This window comes from Mirounga angustirostris, unplaced genomic scaffold (genome assembly GCF_029215605.1).
Source record: "Mirounga angustirostris isolate CCGP_5_RB_7025 unplaced genomic scaffold, mMirAng1.0.hap1 SCAF_17, whole genome shotgun sequence".
NCBI classification, from domain to species: Eukaryota; Metazoa; Chordata; class Mammalia; order Carnivora; family Phocidae; genus Mirounga; species Mirounga angustirostris.
This window is the reverse complement of record NW_026991725.1, coordinates 41,261,524-41,270,588: the sequence shown is the minus strand read 5'-3', so window position 1 is coordinate 41,270,588 and position 9,065 is coordinate 41,261,524. Positions and strand designations below refer to the sequence as shown.

At 59.9% G+C, this 9,065-nt stretch overlaps 1 protein-coding gene across 2 annotated transcripts; it reads left to right on the top strand.

The window, feature by feature from the left end:
• Nucleotides 1-2,872: 2,872 nt before the first annotated feature.
• Nucleotides 2,873-9,014, top strand: LOC123853712 (uncharacterized). 2 transcript variants are annotated; one of them, XM_045888356.3, is made up of 7 exons: nucleotides 2,876-3,442; nucleotides 4,949-5,032; nucleotides 5,763-5,851; nucleotides 6,306-6,491; nucleotides 7,123-7,260; nucleotides 7,487-7,679; nucleotides 8,221-9,014. In XM_045888356.3, exons 1-7 carry the CDS (start codon nucleotides 3,241-3,243, stop codon nucleotides 8,502-8,504), a joined length of 1,176 nt encoding a protein of 391 aa, XP_045744312.1. In that variant the 5' UTR covers nucleotides 2,876-3,240; the 3' UTR covers nucleotides 8,505-9,014. The 2 variants fall into 2 exon arrangements, with proteins under 2 accessions (XP_045744313.1, XP_045744312.1); XM_045888357.3 differs by lacking the exon at nucleotides 6,306-6,491 and having other exon boundaries at nucleotides 2,873-3,442.
• Nucleotides 9,015-9,065: the final 51 nt, after the last annotated feature.

Genomic DNA, 9,065 nt, shown 5'->3' with positions numbered 1-9,065 from the left:
TCATGATCCCAGGGTTCTGGAATTGAGTCCTCAGTCAGGCTTCCTGCTCAGCGGGGGTCTGCTTCTCCTCCTCCCTCTGCCCTCCCCACCCCCCACTTGTGTTCTCTCTTGCTTGCTCACTCTCGGTCTCTTGCTCTCAAATAAATAAATAAAAATCTGAAAGAAGAAAGAAAGGAAGGAAGGAAGGAAGGAAGGAAGAAAGAAAGGAAAGAAAGAAAGAAAGGAAAGAAAGGAAGGAAGAAAGAAAGGAAGAAAGGAAGGAAGAAAGGAAGAAAGGAAGAAAGGAAGAAAGAAAGAGAAAGAAAGAAAGAAAGAAAGAAAGAAAGAAAGAAAGGAAAGAAAGAAAGAAAGAAAGAAAGAAAGAAAGAAAGAAAGAAAGAAAGAAAGAAAGAAAGAAAGAAAGAAAGAAAGAAAGAAAGAAAGAAAGAAAGAAAGAAAGAAAGAAAGAAAGAAAGAAAGAAAGAAAGAAAGAAAGAAAGAAAGAAAGAAAGAAAGAAAGAAAGAAAGAAAGAAAGAAAGAAAGAAAGAAAGAAAGAAAGAAAGAAAGAAAGAAAGAAAGAAAGAAAGAAAGAAAGAAAGAAAGAAAGAAAGAAAGAAAGAAAGAAAGAAAGAAAGAAAAAGAAGGAAGTCTCGTTGCTCGGGGGAGGGCCCTCACCCTTGTTGCTCCCTCCACTACCAGGGTGAGGGGGACTGGCCCAGGTGCCCTCTGACTAGGTAGGAGGTGACAAGGAGCACCTGGTAGGGAGAAGGAACCTCTGTGAGGCCCCAGCTTCCCCCAGGAAGAGGCCAGCTCTCTGGGGAGACAGCTCTGTCACGGGAGGAGAAAGGCTGGTTTGGTGACCAGCTGTGTCACTTTGGTGGCCGCCTGGGATGGTGGGATGGCCCTAAGCCCCCTGCCCAGGCCTCCTCCTCCAAGGGTGCTATGACGATTTTTTTTTTTTTAAGATTTTATTTATTTGACAGAGAGAGACACAGCGAGAGAGGGAACACAAGCAGGGGGAGTGGGAGAGGGAGAAGCAGGCTTTCCGCTGAGCAGAGAGCCCAACGCGGGGCTCGATCCCAGGACCCTGGGATCACGACCTGAGCCGAAGGCAGACGCTTAACGACTGAGCCACCCACTCGCCCCTAGGGTGCTATGATGACTAACAGGGAGGCTGTGGGTGGATAAGCTTGGCAAACTGTGGAGTGCCTGCAAACAGGAGGCCATGACTGGGATGTGCCTGGGGATCCCGCCGTTTGCACCCTTACTCCTTGTTCTCCTGAAAGCCATCGCTGCTGCCCCAAGCCCTCCCTTCCTGTCCACAGAGGCCTCTGCTCCCCACCCCCACTTCCCAGCAGAAGGGCTGGAGCCAGACTCAGAGATAAGGGGCTTGTTTTCCAAGGGCCCGGAATTCAGTGCAGACTGTGGGTCAGGGCCAGAGGGGCACTGGGGTGGGGAAAGGCACAACGAGCCTTTCCTTTAGATGGGAGTCCTTGGGGCCACCGATCCTACAGAGATCTTGTGATTTTTCCTCTTTCAAGGTGCCCGCACTAGGCATGGGGGGAGAGGTGGAGAGCTCCAGGGAAGGCGCCCTAACCCCGGATACAGCTCCATCTCCAGCCCTGCTCACTTCTCTGCCAGGCTGGCCTTCTTTCAAGATTTCCAATGCTCCAGCTCCCTCCTACCTGGAGCTTTTGCCTTATGTTCCTCCTCTGTCTGATTAGCGACCTGCTCTGTCTTCAAAGCTCAGCCCAATCCCTGCTTCCTCCAGGAAGCCTACCCTGGTGCCTCAGCCAGGCCCATGGCAGCATCTCCCGGTTCTGACATCCACCCTCTTCCCAGTGCTCCTCTCTTGGGCAGCATCCTGTCCCCACCCTGAGGACCCGAGCTCCGAGAGCAGCCTGCTCTTCCTCTCCTTTATCCGCAGACCCAGTTGGGAGCAGGCACATGGCAGACCTCTGATGAAGGTGTGAGTGCCCTCTTTGATGAGGGGTGCCCTGATGAGAGCTGTGGGCACCTCTTCTGGGGAACTTGGGCCCCTCTGGGACCAATTTCCTCCCATGGGGGACAGACATCTGTGGCCATATTCCAGGGAGGGGAGCAGCCGAGTGGGGCTGCGCACTCAGAGGGAGCCCTGTCCTCCCTGGGTGAGGGAAGGCCACCCTGCAGAAGGGAAGGTCCAGTCTGGGCTGAGTCACGGTGCTCCCCGCGGCAGCGGCACCAAACCCCAGGGCCCTGGGCTGTGACCAGTAGGATGGTCATAGCAGCAGTAAGAAAGGGAACACTCATATGTGGCACTTACCCCAGCCAGGCACCAGGGTCAGCACTAAGCATAATTAGTCATGGAATCCTCAAAACTGCCCATTCTGCAGTTAGGGAGACTGAGGCACAGAGAGGTTAAAAGGCTCGTCCAAAGCCGCACGCCTGGTAAGTGAGGACTTGAGTCAGTCGGTGCCCTTCCCTCCGCAACCCTGCACTGCACCTCAGCTGAAGGCAGCCCGCCTCTCAAGGGCAGGGGTATGGAGGAGGGGGCTCTCTGTGCACCCCTCTAATTCTGCCTCCCGTATACCCCATGGAGCCGGAAGCCCAGACCGGTTGCGCCATCTCTGTATCCCTCTTGCCTGGCACCTCGGCAATGCCCGGCACACAGTAGGTACTCAACAGATCCGTATTGAAAAAAAAGTCAGTGACGGGACGCTACTTTTTTAGCGGCGACATAACACAGTGCTTCAGACCTGGACCCTGGAGACAGACGGCCTGGCCACTTCCTCGCCAAGTGACCGCAGGCATTAGCTTGTGCGCGGCTCGGTTTCCCCATCTGTGAAACGGGGATGCTGCTGGTACTTGTGTCCTAGAGCTGCCGGGAGGCTTAACTGCACTAATATTTGTAGGGTGCCCGAGACAGAGCCTGGCACACGGCAGGAGTCACACGAGCGTCCGCTCTATAACGCTCGTCCGGCCTCGGTTTCTTCCTCGGAGAGCAATACCCTCGCTCTCCCACATGTCCCCATCGCACCGTGCCCGCCGCCGTGCAGCCCGAACTACAACCCCCAGCATGCCTCGGGGCCCTCCTGCCCGAGCTCGCGCGGTGCCCGCCGGGACGAAGTGCGAACTACAGCTCCCAGCATACCGCGGGAACTCCCGCAGGCCCAGGTCCGCCGCGGCGGTCGAAGTCCGTGAAGGCCCGCTGCACCCACCCCGTCGCTCGCGGTCGCCCTCGCTGGGAAGAGTCGGGGTGGGGGTCGGGAACTGCCCCCGCCATGCTCCGTGGACTGGCCCGGGCCGCGGCCCGGCGGCCCGGGACCCTCTGGACTCGGGGGTCGGGGAGCGGGACGGGGGTCCTGGCGCACGTGGTGGACCTGCGCAGCGACACGGTGACCAAGCCCGGGCCTGCCATGAGGCGCGCCATGGCCGAGGCGGTCGTGGGGGACGACGACTACGGCGAGGACCCCACCGTCCGCGGTGAGCCCGGTGTGCAGGCCGCGGCCTGGGGTCGTCGCGGGGACCCCAGAGCGCTGTCCGTGGTGCTGGCGGGAGAAGTGGCCCGGGGCGCAGGGGTGGCGGCTCAGCTGCAGGCTAGGCGTCATGCCCTGCGGCCTTGCTGCTCAGTCTGGCCCATCACCCGACAGTCTGTTGGAAATGCAGATTCCCGGGTCCCGCACTTAACCCTGCTGAGCCAGAATTGCACGCTAACAGGACGCCCAGGGGATTGGTGTGCGCACTCAGGTGTCGAGCTGCCTGATGAGATGGGTGTGGTCTCCTCTTGCAGCCGAGGGCTCTGGGATGCTGAGTGTGGCACCCAAGGTCTCCTACCCAGCAAATGGCCAGGCAGTATTGGAACCCAGGTCTTCTCTCCAAAACCTATAGCTATCGTCCTGCACGCACTGCCTTTCCACATGAAGACACACAGAAAACCAGTCTAGGAAAGAGGATCTTCCACAGGCTGCACCTCTCAAGGAGTGGACGCTAATAACCTAGGGAGCGTTATTTTCAAGACACAGTGTTGAGAGTTGCCACTCTAGCAGATCACTGCCATTGTGAGAGTGTATACCTCGGCGGTGCCAGGGACAAGCCACAGGTTGCCACTTGAGCTCCTAGGGCCTGTGTGTGGGGTCAGGTCGTGATTGGTGATCATGCATTCTGCAGACACTTGCTGCCCGGAACTTCAAAAATGCTGAGCCCACTGCTTAGTAGGCAGCCAGACACACAGACACCATGGGGTGGAGGAAGTGCTGGGGCTGGCATGTGTCCCCAGAGAGTGCCTTGGGAACTGGGGGGGAGGGGAGGCATGGAACTCACAGGGAAGGGGGACTTTGCAGAGTAGCCTCTTACAGGGCGAGTGGAGCCTCCAGGCAGGGAATGGAGCTGGCTCACTGGGTGTTGAGAAAAGTGTTTAGGATACAGATAGGGAATGTGGCTGGAGTGTGGGGTACCAGGAGCCCCCTGTCCGTGGAGGTGAAGGCAGAGGGCAAATCCCACTGGCCTTGAATGTCATGCTAAAGACTTTGGACTGGATACCACAGGCAGAGGGGAGCCACAGCAGGCTTTAAAGCAGGAGCCTGAAGCCCCGCCCCCCAACTCCCCAGAGTCTCCTCTTCTGAGAGCTCCTGTCCTTCTGTTCTGGGAGAGGAAGTCAGCAGAGAAACCGCAGGGCCCCACCTGCAAGGGGCTGATGGGAAAGGAAGTGAGACAGGTGTGAGGTCTGGATGGGACAGGGGGGTTCAAACCACAGAGTTTCAATGTTGGGGGGGGACCATGGCCCAGGAGGAGGCTGGCAGAGGGTTGACTGAGGGGCCTCTATACCTGGATATGCAGTCACCAAGACCACAGTCTGCAGCCAGCGGACCAGGGCGTCTGTCTGGCTTGGCCACTCACCTCGGCAGGACACGAGCTCATGGTTATGAGTAATGCAAGGAGAGTGTCATTGTTGATGGAGTCTCCCTGCACCCCCCTCCCTTTCCTCCTCAGAGCTGCAGGAAAAGGCCGCCAAGCTGCTGGGGGTGGACCGGACCTTGTTTGTGCCCACCAACACCATGGCCAACCTCATCTCTGGTGAGCGCGGCGTGGGGTGACTCCCATTTGCCCTCCAGGTCCTCCCTCAGCATTTCTCTCCTCGGTGCTGGGGGCAAGGCTGGGACAACATCAGTGGGGTCCTGAGCCATCTGGACTTCTGCTGGGCTCAGCCAGGAGGGCCCCTAGCAGGAGATGAGGGAGGGGAGGAGAGTGAGGTCAGTGTATCCGTGCTCCTCCCCCAGCTCCCTCCCCAGATGGTCTCCCTGGGCCAGGCGGGCAATCCTCTCCACACTGCCCTATCTCCAGGTTCTGGTAACCACACCTCCCTCTTGCCCCTTATGGCCTGGGGGTCTTGCTCTGTCCCTTGTGACTTCCTTCCATGCTGCCACACCTTTGTGAATTGTCCCTTTATTAAACTCTGGCTTCCAAGTGTGCATGTGCCCTCTGTTTCCTGCTGGGCCTGACTGATGCCCATGCCCTGAGCTGCTTGGCCCCCGGGGGCAGCATGGTGGCCAGCTTTCCGAGCAGGAGATGCTCTGCAGGTGGGCTGCAGGGCACAGGGCGCAACACCTCACAGGATGGTTATCCTAGACTTTGTAGTTCACGGGACTGTTTTCTGGCACACACAGTAAGGTGTCTTGAAGGGGTGCCGTTTCCTCATTGGCATAGGCACTTGAGAGCTAGCCTCCGGGCTCAGCCGGGAGCTGGGCAGGAGCAGATGGGCCCCATGGGACTCAGAGCCAACACTGCCCTCCCCCATCTATCTCAGTGATGTGTCACTGCCAGCGCAGAGGCTCCCAGATCCTCCTCGGGCAGGAGTGCCACCTCCACGTCTACGAGCAGGGCGGGGTGGCTCAGGTAAGGACCCGGCACCCCTCACCTGGGGCCAGCACAGGCTGCTCAGCATTTCTGGTGGGAACCTGCTTCCCCGGCACCGTGTTGGGACCTGCAGAGGGAAGAAATGGCCGGGGTGGTGGCGTCTCTAAGGAGGCGGGAAAGGGAGCCATTCCCAGACTGACCACGTGGGGGCAGCCGCGGCCCAGCACCCCTCCATCAGACACCGGCTGTGCTTGGTGCTCTGCTGCCCCCTAGTGGGCATCCGGAGCACGCGGCGCTCGGTGGGGAAGGACCCACCTCGGGAGAACACGGCCCTTGGTTCCTCCCCTTCTTGCTGCGGTGTCCGTGCCCACGTCCGCAGCACAAGGGGAAGGCTCGATGGCCCCGAGCTGGAGAGGAGCCGATGGGACAGAGACAGGAGGTGACGCTGCGCCCCTGGACCTGATCTCCATCCCTCCACCCCCAATACCTGCAGATCGCTGGGGTGCACTCCCACCCCCTCCCAGACCTGCCCCATGGCACCTTGGACCTGGCTGAGCTGGAGAGGGTGGTCACACGGGGCCTCGGGAGCCCCTACCACCCGGTCTGTGAGCTCATTTGCCTGGAGAACACCCACAGCAGCTCAGGGGGCCGGGTGCTCCCCATTGACTACCTACGCCAGGTAGGCCCTACCCCACCACTCTGCCCACCCCCAGCCAGCTCCTGGCTTCCTGTCCTGTGGAGCCCCTCTCCCGGGACTGTGTCTCCTCTTATACACCGTGGGTGCCCATGGCAGCTGGAACTGCGGCGGGAGGGACGTGTGTGGCTGGTCCTAGGCTGCAGATATGGAGGGCACTACTGCCCCAGTTAAGGCCCCAAGGACAGAGACAACCCCCCTTCTCCCCAGGGAGGGAGTCCCAGAGCAGCACCAGCTTGTGCAGGGTGTGAGGGCTGAACCGTGCGGCTCCCTGGTGTGAGAACTTGCTGCTAACTGACCCTGCAGACCTATTCCTTGCCCATGGGAAGGGCTGAGAGCATCTCCCTCACGGAGCCATGGGGTGGCTTAAATAGGATGCGGCATCTCTGGCTCGCACCACGTCAGCATTTGGCCACAGCGAGCCCGCCGTACACATGAGATAAAGGATGGCACCCAGCCTCAGGCAGCAGAGTGCCTGCTCCAGTCCCTGGGGGCCAAGCTGGACACCAGCCCAGCTCTGCTCACTCTGGACCCCTCGAGGCCCCTGGAGACCCGTCCTCCCTCCGCTCTGGCCCCACCCCAGCCCCTCTGACCGCTGCCTGCTCTTTGCCCCCAGGTGCACCTCCTGGCACGGAGCTACGGGGCCCGGGTCCACCTGGATGGGGCCCGGCTGATGAACGCTGCGGTAGCTCTGCACGTGCCCCCCGCCCGCATCGTGGAGCACTGTGACTCTGTGTCTCTCTGTTTCTCCAAGGTGGGGAAGCCACTGGCTGCCTCCCAGACACAGGACAGTGGGGTGCTCACAATAGGAGTCAGCTGGTGTTCCCGAGCTCCGATGCTGGCAGCAGCTGGCCCTGGGCCCCTTTAGCCCCTCCCCAGACGGGGCCCTGTCCCCCTCACATCCCCCTCCCCTGGCCACAAGGGCAAAGATGCACACCTGGGGGGCTGGCAGGCAGGACTCTCTCCTCTCTTCCTCCCAGGGCCTCGGTGCACCAGTGGGGGCCTTGGTTGGGGGGCCCAAGGACTTCATCGAAGAAGCCTGGCGCCTCCGGAAAGCCCTGGGTGGGGGGATGCGCCAGGCCGGGGTGCTGGCTGCCACTGCCCTAGTAGGACTGGCGGACTTCGAGGAGGTGCTGCTGACGGACCACCAGAACGCTCAGAGATTCGCCAGAGGTACCTGGACCATGGCCCCCCACCCTCACTTCCTTTTGCTCCCAGAAGAGTGCCTGGGGGCCCCCCCGTAGCGGGACCCAAATCCCCTGCAGGCGTACGTCCTTCTGACTCTAGAACATGTAGGTTAGCCCTGAGCCACAAGGCGTGGGAGCCAGGGAATTAGAATGCTTTACCAGGCCTCACTGGTGGAGGGTCTGGACCAAGAAGCATGCAATGGATGTCAGGAATTCCTATTTCTTGCAGGATCTGGCCAAGTGGAGCCTCTAACCTAGGTCTTTACATCTGTCAGTTGAGTCCTCAAAACAATCCCATGATGTCCCCACTTTACAGATGAGGATACCAAGGCCCAGAGGTTAACTGATTTGTCCCAGGTCACACAGCTGAAAAGTAGCAGAGCCAAGTGTGTGGGACTCCAAGGGTCCCTCTTTTCCCCACTACAGTCGGGCTGCCCTCTGCCTGTCCCGGGACGACAGGGCCGGACGCTGGAGACTGGGGTGGGGTCCTGGGGTCGGGCTCCACTCACCACAGGCCCCCGGCCCAGGGTTCCAGGAGCTGGAGTCCCCCATCTGCTCCGTGGACCTCGCCGCCGTGGAGACGAACATGGTGATGGTGAGGGTGGACGGGCCGCCGCCCGAGGAGCTCTGCCGGCGACTGCAGGCCGTGAGCGCGGATGAGGTGGCCCAGACCGGCCACGCGGTGCGCGTGCTGGTGTTCCCCTGGACCGAGAGGTCGGTGCGCGCCGTGTGGCACTGCGACGTCTCCGCGCACGACACCGAGCTGGTGCTGAAGAAGTGGGGGTTCGTGCTGAGGCAGCTGGGGCCCTGAGGACGGGGTGACCAGACCCTGTGCCCTGGCTGGGATCCAGGTGGGGAGTGGAGGTGTCCTGAGGGAGCAGGTGGAGGAGAGGCAACGAAACAACACCCCGTTACCCCCTTGTCTCCTCGGACCCCCGACTTCCCACCCTCAGGGTGAAGCCTTCCACCTGCGTTCATTCAGCAAGCCCTCGGTGCCTCCCATGTCCCAGACAGGGCGCCACGAGGGCAGACAGGGGGTACCCCATCCCAGCCCCTCACCAAAGCCCAGGAAGCAGCCAGGGCAGGGCTTCTGCTCCCAGCGCACAGAAAAGGAAACTGCCCTGAGCCATTTGCTCGGAGTCGCGCAGCTGATGAGTGTGTCCCATGCTCGGGCTGGGGGACACCGGAGCAAGGGTGACAGGAGATTAGAAAGGGACAGCGGGGCTGGATGGCAGGGAGACCCAGCTGCTGTGTCGGGGGCTGGGCTTTATCCTGTGGTCATCTATATATTTTTTCCTTTTTCAAAAATAAATTTTCCTGCTTACAAAAGAGTATGTCTTTATTGTAGATGATTTGGGATTGGATCGCGTTT

Coding starts and splice junctions, on each gene's coding strand:
- LOC123853712 (XM_045888356.3), top strand. CDS start 3,241: ATGCTCCGTGGACTGGCCCGGGCCGCGGCCCGGCGGCCCGGGACCCTC. Junction 5,033..5,762: donor CATGGCCAACCTCATCTCTG/GTGAGCGCGGCG, acceptor CATCTATCTCAG/TGATGTGTCACTGCCAGCGC. Junction 6,492..7,122: donor CCATTGACTACCTACGCCAG/GTAGGCCCTACC, acceptor CTTTGCCCCCAG/GTGCACCTCCTGGCACGGAG.